The 26874-nt window shown below is 41.1% G+C and overlaps 1 protein-coding gene across 1 annotated transcript in view; it reads left to right on the forward strand.

Annotated features, from left to right (window-relative positions):
• LOC114634821 (microtubule-associated serine/threonine-protein kinase 4) overlaps positions 1 to 26874 on the forward strand; it is a 166609-nt gene that overhangs the window by 74071 nt on the left and 65664 nt on the right. The window contains exons 3-4 of the mRNA XM_028783425.1: positions 15756 to 15825; positions 21545 to 21623. Of these exons, the coding sequence (XP_028639258.1) occupies positions 15756 to 15825; positions 21545 to 21623 (149 nt within the window). The remainder of the gene's footprint in view (positions 1 to 15755; positions 15826 to 21544; positions 21624 to 26874) is intronic.

Below are 26874 nucleotides of genomic sequence, written 5' to 3' on the forward strand. Positions count from 1 at the left end.
TTCAGATCCAAGGGTTGCCCAGTACCAAACTTATCACCGAATCTGTCTACTCTCTTCCTCTCATTAGCAACCAAACCCATCTACCAACCCAGATTAGAATTCTGTTTCTCTCACTTTTCAGATAGAGTGTCATGTAGCCCGGGCTGACCTTGAACTCCTGATTCTTCTGCCTTCATCTACCAAGTGCTACCATACCTAACTTCCTCTACAGTCTCTGACTGCAACCTTCCTTTCTGAAGAGTGTTTTAGATATAGACTCCCTGTCCAGAGCCAAAGCCATTGACTGAGGACTTCTCTCATTTCCTATGCCCTACTGGCATTCACTCTCTCTTCTACCTTGAAGCTACTTTAAAAGGAAACATTCAATTAAAACTAGCCAGGAACTTGATTATGCCTTTTAACTAAAGCAAAACACTCATGATTACAACACCCAGTGGCATTGTTCCCATGGGGGCTTTCAGAACCATAGCTGCAGCAGGAGCTAGCTACTTAGAAATATAGACTTCCTAAGTGCCACCCCAGGTTTAGGGCAGGAGTATGAGGGTGCTTATCCATCTGGGTGACTGTGCTGCATTTGCAGTGACAGACTTTTTCCACTGTGGGGCCTAAAACCTGGCATGCATCAGAATCAACAGTGGAGCTTAAAAGACCCAGGCCCCAGTCCAATTAAATGAGAAACTCCAGGTGTCTGACCTGGCATCGGTGTGTATCTTTTAAAAGGCTCTCTGGAGAATCTCCAAACACTGTAAGGCTGGAGGACAACTTAAGCTGTAAAATTTACCTTTTTCTTAAAGCAGAATCTAAAACAGCTATTGGAAACTTGAATGCACACTGAAATCACCCGGGAAACCTTAAAAATGACTGATGGTCGCAGGCTACCCCCTCCCCATTCTCATTTAATTGGTTTACAGTGTGCCTTGGGCTTTGGGGTATCCCAGGTTCCCCAGGCTATTTTAATGTGAAGCTAGGGTTAAAGATCACCATTCAAAGGCTAAGATTCCGGAGGTCTGGAAGTCCTTGATAAAATAGGACTTTCAGCCAGGTGAAGAATCACCTGGAATTTGGCCCTGAGGACCTTTCCAGATGGCCCCAGTCTTCATCCATCATCCCCTCACCCTTCCTTGCCTGACTTAGTGTTAGACAACTGTGACACCCAACCACTTCATGTTCTCCGGTGCAACCTGCAGGAATCCCTGGGAAACTTGTAGATCATTCAGTCACTATACCCACTCCTTAACCATTTGGGAAGAGGTACGTTGGGCAGTTACCCTAGATCTTATACCAGGTAACACTCATATAGATTTTTAGGTAGTTTTCTTGTTGTACATGTGTGTGTCAGGACCTCACCTTGTAGCCCTGGCCAGCCTGAAACTCACCACATAGACCAGGCTTCCAGCTGCCTGTTTCCCAAGTGCTGGGAATAACTGTATGTGCCACCATACTTGGCTTTTTATTGTGTTTTTAAAGGAACCATAAAATCTGAGGAGACAGTGTGGATGCATTTAGGAAATCATTTTTGAGGAAGGAAAGTCTTTCCAAACAATGTTCAAAACCTAATAATCATAAAGGAAAATACATAAACTTAATAAGGTTTTCTCCCAGGCAGTTATCATGAACACACAAAAGGACAAAGAGAAATGAGAAATACAGTTTCAGTGTATTGACAGAATTGTTTCCATTTAGAAAACAAAGAGAAGAAGTAAAAACTCCAGCAGAATAAAGAATGAACCAGGTCCCTTGTACTAAAACGGCACAAAAGGCGGCTAGAGAGAGAAAGCTCAGCTACTAAGAGCATTAGCTGCTCTTCCAGAGGACCTGGGTTCAATACCCAGCACCCACTTGACACTTTTCAACATCTATACAGTTCCAGAGCCTCCATCTGTAACTGTTTTGGAGCCTCCGATAACCTCTTCTTAACCTCCATGGGCATGAGGAATACATAGTAGACAGACATGCCTGCAGGCAATCCCCTTACAGGTAAAGTAAAATAAAATAATTTAAAAAAAATACAAAAAGTCATTCTATTAAAAGGTGATTGGCTTTACTCAGAATCACTTAAACAGTGCTAAACAAGAAGATGAATATGCTAACAGCTTTAGTTGTGATGATCACAGCAAACATTAGTATAGCAAAACATGCATCCCGTAATGTATAATTGTAGTGCTGTACCTCAGCAGATCTGCCAAACAGAAAAGATGCTTGTCAGTGTGATTCTCACCTACCTGCAGACAAAATCTTAAAATAATGTCACAGTTATTTAGGAAATCGGCTAGCAGGGGTATGGGGGTACTGCCCTGTCTCCTCAGTAAGAGACAAATCAGTACAGTGCTCTTGAAGAGGAACAGGGCTCTAGAGACCAGCGTGAGCAGCAAGGCTACCCATGACCCAGTAGTTCCGCTTCTAGGAACTTAGATCTGAGATACAGTCACATAAGCATTCAGCAGATACTCAGGGAGTCATGAAAACATCCCAAATCAGCCCAGATATCCACTAATAGACTGTGGTATGGACATATTAGAATTTTATTTGGTACTGAAAAATGATGGACTAAAGATTTGTAAGAGTTAAAATGAAAAGTTATTGCTAGATTATTGAGAGCAACCATCTAGTATAGAACCTTTAAAAGTTATAAAACACATGAGGCACTAAACATGGTGCTGTACTCTTTGAGGTATTTTTTAGTGTGGACATTGCATGCTGACTTATACATAATGTATTTCTGGTAAGAGATTCTATCTGAATGTTAGAGGAGGTCAGGCCCAAAGTCTAGAGAAGAGTCTGGAGTATCTGACTGAGAGACTGGGTTGGGAGGCCGGCCTAGGGGATTCTGGGTTCCACTCCTAGGACCATATTCCGTAATTTTTTTTTAAAGAGTGAATCAAAGATTAAGAGGGTCCAAACTGTGAAATTTTTTTCCGAGCTGTGAAATTTTTAATTTTTTTTTAACTACCTGAATTGCTTACATTTTCTTTGCCGTGTGCCTGTAATTGTTTCTGTAGTATAATTCAGAGCTGTAAAAATGTGCTGTTACTTTTGTGACTGTCTCCGCTTGCTTAGTTCCCTTTGCCTCCATGGTCCCTACATTTCAATTGCTTTTCTCACCGCTGTCCTTCAGGGCAGAGATCGAAGGCCACGCTTGTGAGGTGACCCAAGTGCATTCTTTTGGAATTCCCTTCTTGCCATGAACACTGTCTGTTGTGTCCTCTTGGGTCTTCTCTCCTGGCCGTGGGAGAGCCCCGTGATCAGTGTGTGCCACGTCATAGCCCCAGAGAAGGAAATGAGACAGTACTGTCATTGGCTATCCTTCAGCCACGCCAGACTGACACCTGTAGATACTGGTCATTTCTTTTTAATTTAAAACAATTTTTAATTAACATTCATTATTTGATATAATAAATTTTCTCTCTTAGGCCTCTTCTCTTTCCCAAATTATCCTCCTCCTACTTTCATGTCTCTTCACATACGTAATGTATGTCCAGCATCTGACAGAAAACATGCAATATTTTTTTTAATCTTACATGTTTTGCTGAACAGAATGATCTATTTCTATCCATTTTCCGTCAAATTATACATTTTTCCTCTATATGACTGAATATAAAACTCCATGTGTATATACCACATTTTTTTAAAGATTCATTATTATTATTTGTATGTGCAGGTATGTGCATGCATAGGCATGCACCATGTACATGCAAGTGTCCACAAAGGCCAAAGGTCTTTGCATACCCTGGAATTAGAGTTACAGGCAGTTTTGAGCCGTGTAATACAGGTGCTGGGAATTGAACCTTGGTCCTCTGCAAGAGCAGGAAGTGCTCTTAACCAGTGAGCCATTTCTTCAGCCCCAACCCATAGTTCCTTTATCCACTCCTCAGCTGATGAGCATGAAGGCTGATTCCACACCTCTCCTGCTGTAACTACTGTGCCAGTAAGTGTGGTTGCTGGGTATCTCTGTGGTAGGCTGACTTCGATTCCTACAGATATGTTCTTGGTGGAATCGAGCTGGGCCACGTGTAGTTCCACTTTACTTTAATGAGGAGCCTCCATACTGGTTTTCATAGTGAAGAGTCATTTACATTCACACCACTAGTGTGTCATTGCCCTTCCTGGCCTCGCCAGCATTTGTTGTTGATTTTCTTAATGACGCCCATTATGAGTGACTGCGATAAAATCGTGCTGTACTTTCAATCTGTATTTCCATGATGGCTAAGGATATTAAACACTCCTTCATATGTTTTATTGATCCTAACATGGGCTATTTTTGGTCTCTGAATTATTTTCAGAATACAAAGCTCTGGCTTAAACCTTCTCTCCAGAGTTGTTAGCATTTCATTTTGCCCACTGTCCCTGCCAAACATCGCTCAAAGGGAGCGCTGGGAGCCATTGCTCTTTGGTTCTCTGAATTTAGTCATGCCCAGCGTATACTGACTCCTAAGAAAAGCTGTCAACTAATTTTGATGCCAAAATATGCACTTGCTTGTTCTTTTCATTCAAAGAAGGTCTTCGAAATTCCAGTATGATTTTTATTTTATTTTAACTTTAGGATTATAATTACATTTCTTTCCTTTCCTCCCTCCCTACTTCCCTCCATGGCCTTCAAATTCATGGCTTTTCCCCTACCCCACTAATTTGTTATTGCCTATATTCCCAAGTAAAACCTGCTCAGTTCTTATAATGTTACATGTATGTATGTTTTCAGGGCTGACCACATAGCCCTGGACAACCACTTGGCCTGCTTCTCCCCGTGAAGACCACCTCTACCACTCCTAGCTTTTCTTGCTTGCTTCAAGTTCTTTGTATAGGATTGAGGCCACATGGTCTTTTCTCATCCACTTTGGCATGTCCATTGGTGTTGGCCTTGTTCAGCTCCTGTTCGGATACTCACGTTGGTGAGAATTTATGGGTGTAGGTACTGACATTGCTAGGAGAAACAGTCTCACTGCGGACTCCCCGATCTGCCTCTTACAATCTTTCTGGCTCCTCTCCTGCAGTGCTCCCTGACTAACTTTCATGGTACCAGAAGGCACCACACAAGCTTTCGAAGGAGGGAAGCAATCAGAGTCCTCCCCAACTGTGATGTCTATGAACCACACCAAAGACCAGCATGGCATGATAACCCTAAAGGTGAAGTAGTGCCATGTACACCTTGGGGTAACCAAGCTCTCCGATTGGACTTAGGACCTGTTCCACAAGAGGGAAAAGATGCCTGGTACTAGAAATCAGACTAATTACTCAGTGTTAGTGACGTCATGGTTATTGGAGGGGAATCTACATTCAGTATACCTTTTATGAGGTTAGTCACAACTTCTTCCCTGGCTCATCACATCACAGAAGACCACAAGGGCTCAGCATGTAATTGCAGTTGTATATGTTTTGGAACCAACTCCCTTACTATACTTATCAATTATTTTAAGGTTCTTTACTGAAAACATCATGGGCAAACAATAATGTGCACAGAACATAGCAGGGCGTGGACCTAAATGAGCATGTATATCCCTATGGAGCATATTTTCTACAAGAAATAATTTGATGATTAGATTAAGAGGCCTTACTTTGCTTGTGATGGTCATTTGTGGAAACCAAGCTGGCTGGATGGTATTAATTGTCCTAATACTGTGTAACTGGTTTAATATCACACAGCTAAAGTAGTAGGCCGTGAAAAATGAGAAACATAAACGGGACACATTTTAAGTCAAATGTTGCTTGTGAATTGTTAGCTGCTGTTTATAATGAAAATGGTTTGACTAAAATGATTAAAGCCTATAGTTAGTGAATGTTTTCCTACTTGCGTTTTAAAAATGTTTTAGGCCTTCACCCAGGAACGTATGAATTATGCATAATTTAACTCATGTAGGGTGAATGATCTCGTTTTAGAGCAGTGGTTCACAACCTCTCTAATGTTGTGACCCTTTAATACAGGTCTTCATGTTGTGGTGACCCCAAACATAAAATTATTTCATTCCTACTTCATCATTGTAATCTTGCTAGCGTTAGGAATCCTAATGTAAATATCTGATACACAGGATATCTGTTATGTGACCCACGGGAAAGGGTCATTCAGCACCTCCCCCCAAGGGGGTTAAGAACTGCTGTTTTAGAGGAAGGGAGAGATTGGTCTGTGTGTGCGTATGTAGGAGAGAATTGTGACCACACATGTGAAGAGATGTACCCCCTTCCCCATGGCTTTGCTTTCTGTGGCTTCAGACAGCCATGGTGAACTTTAAATATTAAATTTAAATATAAACTTTAAATATCAAGAAACATTACAAATGGAAATCCCAGAGGTAAACGGTTTGTAACTTCTTCACTGGCCCTTGAAGGAGGATGCTGAAGTGACTGCCATTCTGCCACATCCTGCCAGGACATCAGTCTGTATATCCTGTCCATTAATCTCTTACTAGTCACGTCCCTTGGCAGACCACTGTCTGAAGCATCATAGGGCATACAGTTAAGTGTCTCGTCTTTTCCTGAATAATGGCCCCAGTGTAGATAAAACAAAGAAAAGCTTGTAAGTGTTTCCTTTTAGTGAGAGGGTGAAAGTTTCGTATTTTGTAAAGAAACAACAGCAATAAAAAAAAACCGTCCACTACAGTAGATGTTGTGGTATTTATGTTAGGTATCTTTTTGTTAACTGTGACAAATACCTGGGGAAACTATTGTAGAGCAGGAAAGTTTCATCTGGTCTCAAAGTTGTTAGAGATTTCAGTCCCTGGTCACCAGACCTCATCACTAAGAGCCTGTGGTAAGATCTTGGCTGAAGCATGGCGGAAGTGACTGTCAGAGGAAAGCTGCTCAGTTCTTGGTGGAGTGATGAGAGAGAGGAAGAGGAGGAGGAAGAGAAAGGGAGGAAGGAAGACAGAAGGAGGAAAGGGAGAATATGAATGAGAGAAGGAGGGGACCAGTAACAACATACTCCCTTCAAAGTTACACCTCAAATGACCTGCTATTGCAGACCCATCTCTGAATAGCCCATTAAACTATGAACTCATCAATGACTGAATCTACTGATTAGACCCAAGCCTTTATGGTCCAGTCATTTCTCAGTAGTGCCACCAGCTTAGAACCAAGCCTTTTACATTTTACACATGAATCCTTTTAAGGGATACTTCATATCTCAATCCTGATTACATTAGTAACCTGTTCTGGTACCTAGCTTATAAATTAAACTATATTGTTATATATATATATATGTATATATATATATATATATATATATATATATATATATATATATGAGAATGCATAGGAAAAAAACATAGCATAGTACAATATTTGTTTCATTTGTGGTTTCAGGAACCCACTGGGAACCTGAAGTGCTTTGTTAGACAAGAACATTTCCCTATCTTATTAACCCAAGAGGGCCCCTGTGGGCGGGTGGGATTGAAAGTGCTGAGATGGCAAGATAGTATTTGTTCGTGTTGATGGGGAAGGCATTTCAGATCTAACTGCCCTTTTGAGAATACTTAGCGGTCAGAGGGCGGTGAATATGTAAAAGGGACATATGAGTTCATATGCCCAAGAGTGGGGAATGGAGTTTTAGAGTGAATTGGGCAAAGGAACAGAAATCCAGATATCTAGGGAAGAGCTCTAAAGGGTATGTAACCTGTCGACATGAGCAAATTCTAAGGTGTGCTTCTCAAACCCAGCCACCGACTGAAGTCATCTTGTTCAAGGGGAGTGGAGCACGGTCTGGGCAGCAGCATCTTTAAGGCTTCCCAGTTGATGTTAGTATGCAGCCCACAGTGAGAACCCTTCCTTCTCTGATCTAAGGGAATGTAAAGGAAAAGTGTGAGAAGCATTATCTGAACCAAGTGTCAGTGCCTGGGGACGCCCTTGATCTGTGTGGTTTCTATGAACGGACACTAGGAATTCAGACCTGTTAGACTCTCATCTCGCTCCACGTAATTTTCTTACGAAGGGATAGGTTAGCAAAAATTTCCAACCCAAACAATAATTATTTCAAAGAAAACCCCTCGCTTATATCTTGCTGTGTTGATGAGATTCCTACCCACTGGATTCCATAGGAACATTTAGAATGTGTTAAATAGGACCAACTCAGCTCTAGTATTCATTCTTTAACTAAAAGGAGCTAAGAGAGAAAGGTTTATAACGAGCATCACCTTTACGGTACATTTAGGAAGCTATATGAATGTTCAGCCTTTCATTAAAATGCCTCTGTTCAGACTCAAAATTACTTACCAGTTGGAGCTAACAGTCTAAGAACCAATTTCCTGATAAACATCCCCCCTCTTCTAGGATAAAAGGGAAGTTCTTTGTATCTAATTATGTTAAGGAATTGAAATCCCTTTCTGTCAGATAGAAAAAATAATAACATGTACACACTGCTGTATTCTTTAACTCAGTCCTATCCAGATTCAGGAGCTAATTAGTTATCTGAGATTAATAGCACTAATCAAGTTCCATGTAATTGCATGGAAGTTAGGAATATCTGTTACTGTGACTGTGTTCTTGCCTCCCCTTCCTCGACCTTACAAACACAGCTCAGGAACTTTAAACAAAGGGTGAAAGTAATCTCTTCTCTCTTGCTGAGAGGATGCATTACTGTAGAGGGAGGAAAACATACAGCCCCCAAATCAACTTTCTTACCATTCTTACCATTCACCAGTCTTTACCAGGGATCACCTTGAGATGTGACATCAATTCAGTGTAATAAGAAAGGGTCAATGGAAAGCTAAAACATTCTCAAGAACCCATTACAGCATCTCTCCAAGGGATTCATGTCAATGCCACTGCATTTCAAACACAGGACACAAATTCCAGAGGAATGGCTTCATGAAGCAGAGACAATAGACATCTGTGAGTCTCATGACACTTAGTTGACCTCTTACTGAGTCTCTCTTTCGCCCTCTATATGCTTTCCACCCTATAACCTCATCACTCACTCCTTGAAAAACATTACATATTTGAGAATCATAAGTCTGTTGTCAAATGGTATGTTTACTGTAATTGACCATCATCAAGAGATTTTTGTTTAAGTAATTTTGATGCATTTAAAGGTTTTGGTTTAGGTAAATGTTTCCTTCAAATGACTAAAGGTCCAGAATGGGTTTTGCAAGGTGATCTGAAATGGGTAGAATGCATATCTGCTTCTGTCAGTAGTCTTGTTCATCTGGAATCTGTTCTCACAGGGAACTCAATGCACTAAACAGTAAGATCTTTAAACTCATTGAATTTGGAAACTAAAGCAACATGTTTAAAGTGAGTGTGTAGCAGGAGCCAAGTTAGGCACCCAGAAGTCAAAGACCTCTTTTGTGCATCTGTGTATTTATCTGGAGTGGTGGTCCTCAACCTTCTGAATGCTGTGACCCTCATGAAGAATACAGTTAGTTCCTCATGTTGTGGTGACCCAATGAAAAAATTATTGTTATTGCTACTTCATAGCTAGTTTTGCCACTGTTCTGAATTATAATGTAAATATTTTTAGAGCTAGAGGTTTACCAGAGGGGACAGGACCTACCACCAGTTGAGAACCAGTTGAGAACCTTTGATCTAGAGCTCATTGGTATTTAGCCAATGGGAATGTGTGAGAGGAAGACAGGAATGGAACATAATATGTAAATCATTATACTCCCTTCAGGAGACAGAACAGTTACAATTAGTACCTGAATTTTTATCTTTACTCTATGAAAATTTTTTTCTCTGTGGTTTTTGTTTTCTGTTTTTTGTTTGTTGTTGTTGTCAACTGGTTTTTAAGTCTGCAAACAAGTCAGTGACACTAAGTCACTAGGCATTATGTAACCTGAAGTAGAAAAAAGTTATTTTTTCCTTCAAGGATAGTAAGAAAACTCTAACAAAGTTATTAAACGTTTAGGTGACACTAATACTGTTACCTTTGAGAACAATGTCACATGCATATGAAGAGGGCATTTAGATGCATTTCCAGCTATCTGAAATGTTGCCTCTGTAGTCAGACAACTCGAAGCTCAACTCTGGGTATCCAAGCCTTGCTCCTAATTCTGCTGCTCCCAAAGCATGCCCTTCCTCAGTCTTCCTCCATCTCAACTAATACTAGTGTCTGTCCATTTGTCTGGAATCTAAAGCCTTTATTTTTTTAACTTAAAAATTATTAATTCTGTTAAATATTTTATTTCAGATAATATATTTTGATCCTGGTTTCCCCTCCCATAATTCCTCCCAGATCTACCCCACCACCCTACCCAACAAACTGTATGTTCTCTTTCTCTCTGACAATAAACAAGTAAAATAAAAAAACAACAAAAACCCAAGAAACACACAAAATCCTCAGAAAAATGAAAAATTAAAAAAAAATGCCCAAAGAAAAATGAGACAAAAAGATCTACAAAGATATCATGAGTTCATTCATTTTGTGTCAGTCAACTGCTCCCAGGCACAGGGCCTGCCCTGAAGTGTGGTTTTGTCCACTGAGACCCCACTGAAGAGATCCAGTTTTTTTCTTTGACAACGAGTATTGGTTACAGATGGCTTCTTGCTTAGGAGTGGAGTTGAGTGCATGTCCCCCTCCCATGCTGGGACCCTGTCTGGCTTAAACCTGTGTCAGCCTCATGCAAGCTGCCACAATCTCTGCATTTGTATGTATGCATCCATTCTGTTGTATCTAGAAGAAACAGTTTCCTTGAAGTCACCCATCACCTCTGGCTTTTATAATCATTTTCCCCTTCTTTTGCACAGAGATCCCTGAGCTCCAGGGCAGGGCTTTAATGGAGACATCCCATTTAGGATGAGCTATCCAAAGTCTATTGATCTCTCTGCATATAATCCAGTTGTGAGTCTCTGTGTTAGATCTCATCTCCTTTAAGGAGGGGCTTCTCTGACGATAGTATCTGAGGCCCTGATTCTCTATCAGGTGTGTAATAAGCTATTCTTGATTGTTCATTTCCCGTCTTTATCCTGTGGTTATTTCAACAAACCACATTGGTTTTCTAGCCAGTTCCTCTTTAAGATCTGCAGTCGCTACATCCAAACTAGTGTACTTCCCTTGTCTGTGTGGCCAGCTTCCTGACAGATCTCCCTGCTCTTGCCCTAGCCTACTTGCAGTCCGCTGGTCACAGAACAGCTAGAAACATCTTATCATGTCTTTCTCTTCTGTGAAGTAGAGGATTAGTAAACATTTCTTGCCTGACTTAGTCAAGTATTGGGGCAGTGGTTCAGGCTATGCCAGACTTAGGCAGAGAAATTCCACATTATAAGAAAACCTTAATGCATTGTGAATAATCTGTGCTTGCCTTGAACACCCAAGGATATTGGTGTCCTTTATCCACCGGCCCACAATGAGTATAGCATACCATTGTCAGCCAGTCAAAGATAGTCCTTGGTTATTTAGGGCCCAAACAGCTGCCCAGGTTTAATTAATATTCCACAATCATATCTGGACAGGAGCCAATTTCAGAGACAGGTGTCTAAGTAACAGGAAGATCTCTGACTTTCCTTCACACATCACCTGTTATGGTCCACTGGGATCCACTCGAAGTTTGCTGGCTACTTGAACTGTGATTTCACATGACTCATTCTCTTGGAGGTTCCTGTGTAAATCTTGCAAGTCCTACTTTATGCAGCCAGTCTTCGTACAAGGAGATCCTTGATTTGGCACAGTGTAGTCTTAAGGTTGTGAAGCAGTGGCCATGTGTTGCTGATGAACGGTGAGGCCTTCAGAAAGCACCACACTGATTGCTCATTTAAGGGGATCATCAAGCAATGAGAATGAGGATTCGGGGGGGGAGGGGGGAGCTTACTCTTTGATCCACCAGGAGTTTAAAATGGCAGTGGTCATTAATTCTTGGATTCCCTCTGTCCTTAAAGAAAACTGAGGCATCGGAAACTGTCATTTTGTGAACAGATAGCTATTAAAAGCACATTAATAATCTATAGTGGGTAAAGCATATGCCTTTTAAAAAGATTTGCAGCTTGCTTCTCTGTGGCGAAGACACAGGACTTCTCCATCCTAATTACAAAGCAATCAAACAATTTAATTAATCTGGAGATCACTTTCTTCACAATAACTGCCTCCAAAATGAGGCACCCCGTGTAGTGCCGTTAGGTAAAGCATGGCTCATACACTGCTTGTGTCTTAGCTGTGCCTCTGCCTTATGGGGATCATGGTGTTAATTACCTACCCAAGGCCTGACCACTGCTGAGGCTTACTCCATCAGGTTGGAGCATCAGCAGTGATGCTGGCAGTCCATAAAGTGTCCGAGCTCTCAAATATCCAAGAGCCAGCAAATCCCAGGAGCAGCAGGATGTGAGTTACAAGCAAGTGCTGCACATATGGGCAGAGAATTAACTGGCACCAGTTTCTACTCGAGAGTCTCTCAGGTATTGCTTTGCAGATGGGTGGATGAATTCAGAGAGCAGCGTGCAAGGAGTGAAGGTCATGTGTAGGACTCCAGTTTCAATCCGTCTCACTCTCTCTTCTCAAGAAGTGTCATTCATGCGTTCAACAGAGAAGACTTCATAGAGCATAAATGGCATGAACCCATCTACCCGAAATTCAGAACAGTTAGGACACTGTATAACAAAACACTATTGCTGAAGCCCAAGAGACCAAAAAGTAGGGCATTTTTTTTTTTGTTTAAAATAAAAATAAAACCTTCCACAATTGACCTCTCTAACTCTATGTGCTAATCTTACCATTTCTCCCCAAGGAAAATTGAATTTTGTTCAATGCATAACATAATCATCTATACAATGCAAATTTACCCTTTCCTGTGTTAATACCAGAGTCCCACCTACCCCTCAAGATTCTCTATCAGTGGATCATTCTGCCATGTTGTCCCTCTAGTTTACCCATGTTGCCAACACCAGACACACTCTGTGTTCTCTTCTTTCCATGGCTTGGTTCTAATGTGTCACCAACCACTTCTGGTTTACTGCAGAAGTTCTGTCTCTTGCCCTTGCGTGTGCTGGTTCATCTCCATCTCCTTTGGTGCACTCAAGCATCTCAAAAGCCTCCCACTACCTGGTACCAATGAATATAGTTCATGGGTCATTGGTTGTACCACTCTGAATTTGCTATAGCTAGAGAGCTTATCTCTGAAACTTCTTTAATGTTTACAGCGTTTCCGTCTCAGTTGTTTCTGATTGCCCAAAGTCCCCTTCCACCATCTTACTTGAAGCTTGCTGAACTGTCCTGCCATTGAGTCCCTGTCCTTCTGATATCTTGCTATGCTTTAGGGAACTTTAGTGATAATATAGTTATATCAACAACACACAACACCATCCCAATTCTTTCTACATGCCCCACTCGTGTTTTTTTTTCCAGCAAACATTGCCAGTATTGTCAAAACATGGATAGACTGTGTATAGCCAGGGTCCAAAAACATTACACCACTTACTGATGTTATTATCATCATGGTTTATTGAAGTTTGCTCTATGACATTCTTGTTAACATCCGGCAGAAGAGTCTAGTTCTTAAACAACGCACAGCTTTGTGAATGCCGTATACATTTCAGTTCCCCCTTTTGGCCTACATTTAAAAGAATAGATCTGCAGAGTTGTTAAGATACACAGATGGCCATATAGACTTCATGCTGAAGGTAAAAGAATCCAGGGTTTGGTTTTATGGCAGGGAAAGACCAAGTGAAGGGGGAAAATGAAGTTTCAATCATACCTAGACAGGTAGCCCAGGGTATGAAGCTAAGTACAGGAATGGTTAATAGAAGCTTTGGTAATGGCAGCTTTTATTCTTTGAAGGGCAGAATTAAATCAGTCTTCTTTGTCTCTGGCTGTCTGTCCTGAAGCTTGAAGATCATCATGTGCTATGAAGTGTTTTATAAAATGGCACTGGCTTCCTAAGGGGCCACCATTTTATGTTCATCCCTCGGATCTCCTTTCTCCCCAGTTTTGGTATTTAATGAGTTCTTTGTTTCTACTCACCACATGAACCCCCCGGCTTTAGTGTTCTCTGTACAGAGAAGACAGGCTAGGGATCGGGCCAGATTCCCTTGGTGTTATTTTATTCTTGTGAATGAGGCAGAAAGGACTGTTGTCAGAGTGTCTTGGCTTAAAAGAAAGCAGCTGCTTTTGTTAACAACTAATAATTTACTGGTAGTTTGCTCTCTGTGGTGTACGAACAACATGAATATATTCCCAAACTTAAAGCAACAACAAAAAACCCAACCTCTATACAGTGATGCCAAGCATCAGATTCTCCCCCTTAGGAAGCAAGGGCTTTTAGCCATCTTGACATTATTGAGCTCTTTTACAGAATGCAGAGGGTGACACACAAGCTAAATTAGGAGTGGGAGAATGAATGCTGTTGAGAGAAATCAAAATAAGTTAATTTGCTGTGTAGATAAACAGACAGAATGAATCCTGGATTACTGGACGGCAAAAGCAAAATCCATTCCTCCAGGGGCCCCGGGAACAGCAGATGCAAAGACATGATAAATTTCACTGTGGCAGGGGGACCGCTCCTTGCCTGGCTCTCTATAAAGAAACGGTTTCTCAGCGCTTCCCCGTTGAATGGCTTTGATTGTGCTGTCATAAAGTTAATAGCATCTGTTGAAGACAACACTATAAAATTTGCAACCTTAAGTTAATTGAAAAATTTCAGTGGAGATGTAGCCAGTGTAAGAAGTCCTCAAGGTAACACTAAACTTACCCTCCTTTAGGTGTTAGGCTGTTCTTTTTTAGCACACTAATAACAAATCGTTTTTAAGCTAGGGAGGACTCAGTATTCCTTACAGCTGGCTACAGTGGTCAGTCAGTCTCACTGAAGAGCCAGTGATGTGGCAGTGACCTTGCTATTGGGAATGAAAGGCATCTCTCCATCTATCTCTCTCCACTCCTCAAGAAACTATAGAGCTACTTTGCAGCCTTTTTTCACCTCCTTCCTGAAACCAGCTCCATTCCCAAGTGATCCTCCCACAATGCTGTGCATCTTATTAAATATGCAAGGGAAGCAGCATGGTCTGGAGTGTCCTGAACTTGCCCTCGCCAGCTGCCTGCCAAGCTTTGTCAATGATCAGCAGCAGGTTGAGCAGGCTAATGGAGAAAGTAACAAGCCCCCAGGGAGCTGCCCTCCTTCCGGTGTGTAGTCAGTGCTCCTTCTCTGCCTGTTGAGGACTTGAGGAGAGCCGAGTGCTGCCATCTCCCTGTGGCCACGGCTTTGAGAGTCTGCCTGGCCAGTCACATTCCAGCTGCTTAGAGGCACAGGGCTTGCTGAAGACAGTGTTGGTAAGGGGTAATCCTGCCAGGTTCTTGCAGCAATGCTAAGATAGAGCCTGAGACATTTTAGAAATAGAACCAGATGGCTGGATTCTCCTTCGTATTTTATGACTGGTTTTGACACAACTCTCTTTTAAATGTATATCTTAGAATCCAAGCCTTCACTTTCAAGTCTTTTTTGTTTCATCCCAAGGCTGCCTGCCACAAAATAAAAAGTACCGCCACTGGCAGCCTGAGCTTACCAGCTACCTAAATGTTAGCTTCTAAAGATATAATACAAAACATGTATGTACTCATTATTCCACAGACCAAAATGCTTAGGTTATAGTGCTTAATATATATATTCCTGTGTTTGGCCCACTGGGAAAGCTGTGCTGGAACTCAGTATCCTCCCACCCTCCAATTCCTACCCCACCCCACCCCCACCTCTCCTGCATCCCAGATCCCTGCTCGAGGCAAAGCTACAACATTATTAGAGGAAATGATATTTTGCAGAACTGTAAAGAAACTGATTACTGGAAAGAAGATTCTGGATATGGATAGTGGTACAAAAACAAAATTAGGTGGTTCATTTCTCTTTTTCTCTCCACAGGAAATAGCCCTCAAGACAGTCCAAGGAATTTCTCCCCCAGTGCCTCAGCCCATTTCTCATTTGCGAGGAGGTAAGGACTGCATATGAGTGGGGCATAAAGTGGTCCCTCCCTCAGGGTATCTCTGCACTCTCTCTCCTGTCCTCCTCCTACCTTCTCTTTTGGGGTTCTGTCTTGTGAGAGCCTGTTCATTACCACATAAAGCCTTCTGCAACCAAAGGACCTTGTCACATTGAACACGCTGGCTTTCACCATTTTCATGATGACTTCTGCCTTGTCTTAGAGTTGGAGGGTCCCCTTGGTCCTTTGCTAAATGAGACCCTCAGTGATGGCAGGGAGGTCCTTCTCTCTCTGTTTTCTCCCATCTTTAGAACATGCATGAACCAACCTGAACAGATTTTTACTGATTTTTTTTGAGGTGTTGTTATGCAGGCTCTATTTATCTATGTCCTGGTACAAGCTTTTGTTGTTATCGTATGTTGTCCTTTTTGTAAAAATGAGACTCTGGGTTACAAGGTGTGCACTTGGAAGCAGTTGAATGACAGATCTGAGATAAAGCAGCTCTGGTTTTTCTAGACAGGGTTTCTCTGTGTAGCCCTGGCTGTCCTGGAACTCAGGCTGTAAAGCAGGCTGGCCTCGAACTCAGAGATCCACCTGTCTCTGCCTCTAAACCCTGGGATTAAAGGCGTGCACCAATGTATCTGGAGTTCTTTTCTACTACAGTTGTACTTAGAATTAGGCAGCAAAGGCTTAGGAGCTATGCCTCTGCTCCTGGAGAACTGAGTCAAGAGGAAGTGTCTGTACTTAAGACCCTTAACACCCAAGCTTTCCCAGGCTGCCCCCCCCCACCCATATAGCCTCAGTCCTTTCTTCTGGATTCTGAATCAGTATGTTTTTCTCAAACATCCTGTGCCCCTCTCATGTATGTGTCTTGCTTCTTCCACCCAGGAGAGACAGAATGCAAAACGCCACTTCAGGTCTGCAAATATTCAGAATAAATTTAGTTTATGGTCTGGATGTCCTATTTATTTGTAAGAATTTCTCAGAGACTTAGTTATACCCTAAAGTGAATTTGGATAGCATTTCCTAAACCAGATAGATAGGTCTCAGGAAACATGCCTTTGTTCCTCTACACATCACTAATGAGCACACTTGTCAGCGTGTGATACATTTTATGTTCTGAAATCCTAAGAAAAGGAGTTTCAGAGCTCTGTATTGTAATTAAGATTCCAGCAGCGTTTCCAGAACCCTGTATGATTAAGAATCTAAGTCCCAATCCAAGAATGTTTGTTCTCTTGTGACCGAAGTCATTTCCCATCATGCTCAAGCCTCTGAATCCCACGTTGGGTGAGGAACGACTGGATAGCATCTCAAAGACCTTGCAGTGCCCCACACCTGGATCTTCTCTGAGATTCGACTTTTTTTTTTTTAATTAAGATTTTCTTTTAACTATTATACTATAAAAGAGATGCAAAAGCTAACTGGCCCTAGAAAGTGTGTCTGCCCAGTGACTGTTAATTCATGACAGCTCACTATTCCAAGTAGGGAGGAAAAACATTGAAAGTCAATAAACAAAGTGTCCTCTGTAGTCTAAAACGGAGGGTGGGTGCGTTCAATTACCCAGAGTGATAACTAAGTGCAAATCTCATTGCAGTGTGTATTACAACATGACAGAAGCCACAGTCCCATAATCCTGCCAGATTTATAAAAATGAAGAGCATCTAATAATTAAGTGGGAGACTGAAGGACAGATGAATCTGGCTTCTGGGCTGTGGGAAAAAATCACAACCTCCCAAGCATGTTAATTTTTGACAAATAAACCATAAACCGTGACAGGGGATTATCACTGGAGACCTCCAGTTCATGTTGCATGAGCTACCAGCTGGGACTCCTTCCACACTCTTCAAAATCCATTAATTTTGATTAGAACATGAGTGATTTGTGTTAAACTTTTCTCCAGGTAAATAGAACCTTGGGTTCATTGTGAGAATTCAAACCGGTGCTTTCTACCCAACATCTGCCAACATCTTCCGTTTTAGAGATGGTCTTCTCTCGGGAGACATAGACCATTGGCCTGGGGTCTCCACTGCCTCTGGTTGGCTATGTGTCACTGAGCCTTTAAGAAGTAATTTGAGGCTCTTAACATTTCATTATTTTATAATGTAGCCCAATAGAGAAAGTGTGGCTCTGTCTTTGAAATCACTTTGGGGTGAAGACACAAAGGTTAGGCTTATTAATCTTCTCTGACCTTCCTTGTTCAATATTCTCCCTGTGACACCCCTAGTAATGTAATAGTCCAGTTACAGACTGTAAAGGATGATGATACACACTGTATTGTAAAATACAGATCTATGAGTAAACCTACTGGGGCAGTTTTTAACCTACTGACTTTACGAAAAGAAAAATAATCATCATAATAATGCATGTTGAGACAAGGAAACATTTCAAATTGTTAATTCTTAACATATGTGAAAGCTAATCTGAAAAGCCGAGATCCAAAATATCCCAAAATTTGAAACCCTTATACTTAAATTTTATTGTCTGTTTCTCTCTGCATGTATACATATGCATGTGTGTGTTCGTACGTGTGTTCGCACGTGTGCCACAGGATGTGTGGCTTCTAGGGATCATACTTAGGTATTCAGGTTTGCACGGCAAGTGCTTTTATTTATGAGCCATCTCAGTGGTCTCCAAACGTACTGAAACTTACTGAGAACTATTGAAATGTTCCGAGCAACAATGGGATACTTAGAAACATTTCAAATTTACGATTAAAGACATTTAGTAGGTGGGGAAATACCTTCTTAAAGCAAATCAAAAATTCTAAACCTAAAATGTTTCTGGTCCAAAGACCTTTGGATGAAAGATCCTCAGTCCATACAGTCTCAAGCCTTCAGGGCTGTGGATCATTTAACACTTTTATCTGATGGTAAGATGGAGGTGATGATGTCATTACCTTTGCCAGAAGCTGGGGCCCCGAGACACTATAAATTGCTGTTCTTTCATTGGCAATCTAGTGCCATTTAGTGCCAGCAACATCTCCTGGTTGCCTAGTTGTTATTTGCCTAGATAATCCTCAGAACATATTTCCATAAGTAAATTTCTAGAAAAAGTTTGCCCTTCTGACTTTAAGTCTTCAGTCCCTTTAATACCAGTTGACTAGGGTAACCTCCTGTTAGTCTGATAATTCTTTCAGGAGTAGATTTTACTTGGTGATTGGTACAGATGAATTTGACCCAACAGTGTATATAGTATATCACCCATACTTACTATATACTATAATTACTGAACATATTTACCTGCTTTCTCTTCATGTAATTAAAATGGTCAGGCTAGAATTAGAGCATTCACCCTTTATTGTATACTACACGAATCTAAATGTTTTGTGAGTTGTCCCCCAACCCCCATTCTCTGTGTCCTACATTCTCATCAGCTGTTTTTCCTCTCCTCTTTGATTTGATGTAACGTTGAAATTTCCACTCACAAAGAAAAGATTCTTCTCAGAAGAGCCTTGTTGCTTTGGGAAGATGAGGATGTTGTCTTTGGATGTTGCTTTCTTGGTAGCTACTAAACAGAAAAGACAGCATTGTTAGTCGGCTCCAGATTGTGCCTGTGTGATGGCTTCCGTGGAAAGGGGGCACTTTCTCCATTCAGTACTGCATATAGCATATATAGTAACTTTTTGATGTGCAGTTGTCATGGCAATGGAAATGCAATGGTCCTTTTGCTCCATTTGAGTAAACAGACACAGGCAACTTAGGGAACTTTATGAGACATGAATTATTTCTGGTGGATGGCTGTACTAAGAACTGAGCACATTCTTGTTTAAACATCTTTCCAGTTGTGTGTTTTCTGGACTAAGCAAATGTAATTTATGCTTCAGAACTAATAAGAATATATCTCCTCTTGGAACTGCTCATCCATCTGAAATACGTCCGTGGATACCTGAGGGAAAATGGAATTAACAAATCACAAAACAAAATCATGCTGGGGAAATGTGTCCCTCACTCTTTCCGGAGTCTAATTTCTGATAATTGCTATTAAATGAACTGAACAGTCCTTTTAATAATCATATCCTGTCTTTGCTAAATTAAAAATGGTTAAAATATAAAATTGAGGCATTGCTTCTAAATATAAGATCTGCCTGTGTCCATTAAACTGGTGGTTGTACCTTTTATATGCATACTGTAATTATTTTCCTCAGAATTTTCAACATTTTTTCATCTATATAAAAATGTTCTTAAACAAATACATGATTTAATCACCTCCAATTACTTTTCTCTGGTGTAGTATTTATAAATAAACATCTCATTTTGCTTCTTCTTTTTCTTTTCTTTTTCTTTTTTTAAAAATACATGATTTCAATTGTACTCCAATCATGGCCACAGAAATGACAGGTAAATTTCACTAAAATCTTAGCATTGTAGTCACTCTGTGATGTGTCTGCTTGGCCTCCATCTTGTGTCTGTGGACCATTTTGCGTTCATTGGAGGTGACACCACCATAGCCTAGAAGACCCACCTTTGACTATCAGGCTACCATGTCAGTTTCCCACATGAGCATCAAATTGTGGTTTCTCAAACTCAAGTCTGATGCAGTCGAATTCCCTGATTTCAGCTTCCGGTGAATGTGTCTTTGTTAGGCTTCCTACATTGTTGTCTTTCCCTTGGTAAATGAACAAAATTGTGAATTACAGAACATCTCCACATGATCCTGTCTCTAAGACTGTAGTGCTGTTTTTTAATAACACGTTTTAACTGTTTTGCCCTTTGGAAAATTTGCATGTCTTTGTTTTTCCTGTCAGTTTGTGCTACAGTATGATCTTATTTGAAATTTTGAATAAAGCTCTTGAATAACAGAAATCCCTGAAAATTTGCTCTGTGGCAGCCCCTTGTCCTACCAGCAACATCGCCACTAATAACTACTCCACAGTTCACTTAGAGCCCGGTACTGGCCCTGACTTATCCGACAGTCCAACTCCGTTTAGTCACCATTCAAGGACAAAAGCCATTCTCTTTAAGGACCCTGGCTACCTGGACTCTGGGACTGAAGCAGGCAACTTCACTCTTCGTGTTTGTTGCCATTATGAGTAGAGAAGTTTCCCTCCAGCCTCTAGGGTGACTGGGTAGAGGTTGCTGCATGCTCACAGCCTCTGCAGGTGACATTTGTGCCAACGTTGTATGAAGCCAGGTCATGTTAGAAAGCAATAACTCTCCAAAGCCCGAGCTTCAAGCTTTCTGACCATAGTTATTCACTGCTTTAGAATGTGACGTAACCAGGAGCCCGGTGCTCCCACCACCTCTGCTTACAATAAGGAAAACTACACCCTTAGAAATCTGAGGTGGAAAGCCTATTAAGGCCCTGCCCCTGCCCCAGGGTCTTGCACCTTGATGGAGTCTGGGTCCACGTTGAGATCATTGGCCAGTTGTCGGTTTCCACACAGAATGTGTTTCCTCTCCTCTTTCTGCTTGCACTGCTTTGAATCTGCTGAGTCTGACCATTGTAATTATCCTGGTATTCATTTTGTCAAAGTGTATTAGTGAGAGATCAATACTATGGATCAACCCATTCACTTTCTACTTGTTTGGCTGTATTGATTCCTATTAAATAAAAGGCAACCTGCTGTATAATGTTTGTTTACCCTAACCCTGGCCAAGCATTCCCACATCCTCATAGACTATGTTTATGTCATTTGTTTGATTAAAGATACCCTAATTCCCTGAGGGTTCTCTGGGGTTCCCTGGTATCAGCAGTTGTACACTTGGCCTAACCGAGCTCCCTTTGTCCACAGAACGGACGGGCGCCGCTGGTCTCTGGCTTCTCTCCCCTCCTCAGGCTATGGGACAAATACACCAAGCTCCACCGTCTCTGTAAGTGCTTGATTTTTGTTCTCATCTTGAAACCACAGAACTAATCTATACTCTGTGTTTTTCTCTGGGTGTATCCTAGTGGGAAGGAAAAGGCAAATTCCACATGTCTATCTCACCGTGTAAGATATATGCCAAACGACAGCCTAACAAATGTAGAAACGAACGGTAGACTGTTTATGGAAGCTTCCAAACTACAGGGCATAAAAGTCTACGGCCCAGGCTGACAAGTCTGGAGAATTCGAGCCTTCATTTTAATACCATTTGGTGTAGTTTGGGGGAAACAACACAATCTGCATTCGATATTGACGTTCCATATCAGATGCATGCGTGAAGACACCATTGAACTTTGATGGACTCGATCTTCTCTTGTGTGTGGCTGAGATAGACGCTAGTTTTGTTTTCTCTTTCCTTCAAAGGATGCCTCCCACACACAAAGCCATAAAGTTGTCTCTACCCTGACAACTTAAAAAAACAAACAACAACAACAATGGAACTTAGTAAATCTGTGGAAAGGTACAGAGAGATAGGAGATTCTTGCCCCAAATGATAACATTTCAACCCCAGGCCTACCAGTTACTGGATACCATTCAGTAGATTAGATACAAGCATACCTGGTTTGAGTTAGAGGAGTTTCTGTAACCACAGGGCTCTGACAACCAGGTGGTGGTTTAGAAAGGCCCAGACAGTCACACAGTATTCAATAAATGCTTAGTGAGGTGGTCTGGATCTCCCGTATCCAGCACCCCAAACTATGGACCTGTGACCATAGAGCCTTTTCTGATTCAGTTCCCTCCTCATTTTGTCAAAATTCACAGTTTATTGTTTAGGACTGTCCACCACACAGCATTGTGCTAAGTGTGCAGCCACTGATTAATATTCAAACTTCTAAGAAACTAAAACTTGTTAGATGAACTAACTAGCGCCCCTCCTCCTTACGCTTGTGTTTCCAGAAGCGTGATTGAAATGTGGGTTTTCTGGGGCACCTCTAAAACCAAATTGCTAGCATCTGTTGGGCTTGCCTTACATCTTCTTAGGGTAGTGTGTGCGGAAAGGTCCTCTAGTTTCCTGTCTCTTTTCTGATTTGTTGTGCTGTGAGAGTTTTCTGTCCATTTGGATCTCTTCCCCTACCTCCCCACCCCCACCCCCACCCCTCACCACATACCCCTAACCTCATGGGTGTTAGCAGTAGATAAAATGGTTACTGAGTACCACTGAGATTTTACTTGACTATTATGGCAGCTGCCATCACTGGTGATTTCAGATGTGAAAATGTAGGACCATACATTTTCAAAATGTGTGACGAAGCGGATCCCACACAGAATAATTGAAAATGTTTTTAAGTGCTGCCTCTCCCTAGACCCTGAGGTCCCTTTAATTAAAGCCAAGCCACAAGTAAACAAACAGTACTGATTCTTGGCTCTGTGATTTCCTTACCCACACTCCTCCCCAGACTAAAAGCTCAAATCCATGGGTTTTGGCTGCAGCGCCCTTGTTCAGCGTTAATGACAGTTCAGGTGACAAATCTCTCCTCTTCATGAAAAGCAGGAGAGTACAAGATGCACCTTCTCTTTCGAATAATCACACATCATTTTATTAAAGTGGGTGTATAAAGGGTGAGAACGTTGAATCTAAACGTACCCCATTGGGTCTAAATAATTTTTTAAATTATGTTTTTGTAATATCATAAAATAAACACTAGTCTATCTCCTTGAAGTAGGTGGCCTCGTTGCATGCTGGTGACACATTCTGTGGCACTGCTGCTGTTCTTACTCCCAATTTTTTTAGGTCTGAAACCTAAAGCACAGAAAATTATTTGAGAGACTGTTTATCCCTTTCTTTTATCCATATGAATACTGCAAATGGTCTAGTCCCTAATGCTGTGGTTCATTTTAAGGCCATGTGAGTGGCATTTCTTTTAGCTTTGTGAGTGATTTACCTGAAGGCTAATGTCTCTATAAAGTTCATATGTCTAAAACAAGAAACCTGAGACCATTTTAGACACATACACACATACATACACATACATACATACACACACACACACACACTAACACAAACACATACATACACACACTCACACATATGCACACACAAATGGCAGTTTCTAATAGCCTTTCTCTTAAACATTTATGTATTGATTGAGGTGGTAGGCAGGTATACATCTGAAATTCTCATTTCTTCCCTCAAAATGAAATTTTAGTTTCCATAATTTCTGGTTTTGCCAAAAGCAAGAACTTTTAGGGTCTGGACTGTGACCACTGTTGCAAGGGTTGGCTGGCTTTCTTTCTTCACTCTTTTATACAATGGACAAGGGAAAGCTACATAGCTCCAGTTGAGGTTTCTGTCCTTCAAATATCAGGCACAGTTATGTCAGCGGCAACTCAGAGTGTCTGCTTTCCTATTCCTAATCTGAATTGCTCTTAGAACCTCATTAATTAGTAGTCCTTTAGCCAATCAAAAATTTACTTTAAAAAAAGGGAAAAGAATGTAGGTTATATACAGGAAAAAACTAGAAGTGTTTTCAAAACACAATTTAAAAGTTCACAGATAATTATGTTGTCAGCTGAACTTCAGACCTGTTCATGTTGAAATGTAAATGTTTTCATATCTTTGGGCCATTTTACAGACACTTCAATAATGCCAAGTGTTAAAAATGTTATGTTCCAAAATTGGAAAGACTTTGTCATACACAGTTAGTTTGTTCTCCCAGAACATTTAGTATTGTCAGTTATTTAAGTGTAAGAGTTTTGTAGTGAAAATTAATTTGTGGAACTTCTACAAGAAGATACTATGCACATCATAATCTTTAATTTTGAAATAAGCAATATGGAATTGCAGTAGGGAGATATTCTCCCAAATATTTCTCACCAGATAAATTATTTTCCGCTGTGGGAAAGAGTGGAAAAAGACTATAAATACCCATAAATATGACATATGTCTGTTAAATCATATTACCTTTAATAATAGCAAGCAGGAATTTATGCATACATATGAGGACTGTCCTTTTTAAATTAGTCGTCTTGAGAGACAAGCTCTTTATCTGAGTGGTGCTGTGATGTAGAAGATGGATTTGGTGTCTAATTGCTTGGGGAAGCAGCAGCAGCTTTTGACGTAAATCTTCACTCTTTGAGAGTGGATCTGATTTATGATGTAGTCAAAAGTCATATGCAAACTAGTTAAGTTATGGTCATCACCAGCCCCACACTTGGAGAAAAAGGAAGTCATGAGAGTCAGTATATTGGAGAACACCCATATTCAGTCTTGAAAGTCTTCTAAAAGGAGGCTTTGCTCAGCAGAGGTATCTTTTCTATAAGCACATGAGAACCAGGTGTGGCGCTGCACATTTATACTCCAGCTGCTTTGGAGGCTGAGGCAGGAGGGTCACTAGGAAGCTAGCCCAGGCAACATAGCAAAAGACTGTCTGAAATACACATGGAGACGTGATGCTGTGGGGATGGATGGCAGGCACTTGGTCCTGATGATCCCATTAGTATTCTGGAACTTGATGCTCATTTCCAATGAAACTGAACTTAAACTTCCCTGCTGTCCAACATGCTGTGCTTTGAGGGCGTGTTTTCAGTTGGCCGCTGGCTGCTTTTCCATTCGTTTCCAGGTGCCCACTGCTTATCCTAGGGTCCTTTGCGATCCGCTCATTTCCATTCACACCTTGCTTATTTTCTCCCTAAGCTGAGGAGGCATCTCCCTATAGATTCTTCAAGCCTCCTTGTTTCTCTGGTGTCAAGACGACAGCACTCCTTCCACCACTCAGCAGCACTCAGTCCGTAACATTCCCAAATCTTAAATATAGGTAAATTTCTGACACTATTCTCCAGTAATGCATATGCTGTAATCACAAAAATTACTTTAGGTTCAGTTGAGGTCAACAGTTTGCTACATGGCCACAGTCATTTTGGAAACTAGAGTTTATTATGTCTTATAAGCAAAACATTAAATATGCCACAGGAGCCCTCCTCTGAGCTTTGTGGTATTAGTCCCAAGCAAGTAGCATCCTTAAAGGGTCATGATGCATTTGGAACCCGGGCCTGCTGCATTTGTAAATTAACTTTCAATTTTAGAAAGACAGTATGCCCTGTACATGATAGCCCATCAGTCACAGAACCAGCAAATCATAATCCAGGATATTAATATTTCCCCAGCAACCTGAATCAACATTCACACTAAGTAGATTGACTATTTACATAATTCCCTCTCAGATCAGTTGAAACTTTGCTACTCAAAATGATTGCTGTGAACAAAGTGCATACGTGGGTTTGCAGACAGAAATGTGGGTAGAGATTTACCAGTGAAGGTACAGGTAAGGTTGAGAGGTGTGTGTGTGTGTGTGTGTGTGTGTGTGTGTGTGTGTGTACACATGCATGCATGTGCTCGTGTACATGTATGCGTGTTTTAGGTTTCGCTTTCCCTGTGGTAGGGATCGGACCCGGGCCCTGGTGCACGTGAAGCAAGCGTCTCCCACTGAGCCACGCCCTCAGCCCTCCTTGTAAATCTCACCTGTTTTCCTATCTGTTAATTTCCTTATCTTTGCTGTTACTACCCCGATGCTTCTCTCCTGCCTGATTTTTATGATTCTTTTCCAGACTTTCTGAATTGATTTAGTTCATGTGTTTTATTTCCTTTTTTCATAGTGGAAGTGTTTTTAAGAGTGCCTATTTACCCTGAATAAAGCTTTGCTTTATCTCATAATTCCTTCTTGTGTTCTCATTTTTATGGTTTATAAAATAATCTCATTACATTATAAAAATCCCTGTCTATCTTACTGTGTACTTAGCAAGGCGTTTTATAATTTCAAGGTGTAGGGATAGTTTCAGCTCTGGTCATTAATTCCCAGTATTACTGAACTGTAATACTTTACTGTTTATGAAGGGCATTCTCTCGTAAGGACTGGGTTTTTGTTGTTGTTTGTTTATTTGTTTTGCTTTTTAATGCAAAACTCTACCTGAGCTGCCATTTTCAAATGAGTAGTATCTTTCAAACACGTACTTATCCTAGCCCCATCTCCGTGCAGTCAAAAATTCTCCCTCTCTTTTATTAGCATTGATTTGCTGAGTTTATCACTCCCTAAACCTTGAAGCCAACAGTTCCTTTGTTGCCCAGTTCCCAAAGTCAAGTTGTTTAAAAGTCACCTGTTATTAGCTGTTCACTTTCTCCATCATGGTCCAGATGTTGAGTGATGATTTTTAAGAAGTAAATTTAGAGCAAGGAACAAAGCCCCAGGACCTCCACTGAAACT

This window comes from Grammomys surdaster, unplaced genomic scaffold (genome assembly GCF_004785775.1).
Source record: "Grammomys surdaster isolate TR1022 unplaced genomic scaffold, NIH_TR_1.0 99, whole genome shotgun sequence".
Lineage (NCBI taxonomy): Eukaryota > Metazoa > Chordata > Mammalia > Rodentia > Muridae > Grammomys > Grammomys surdaster.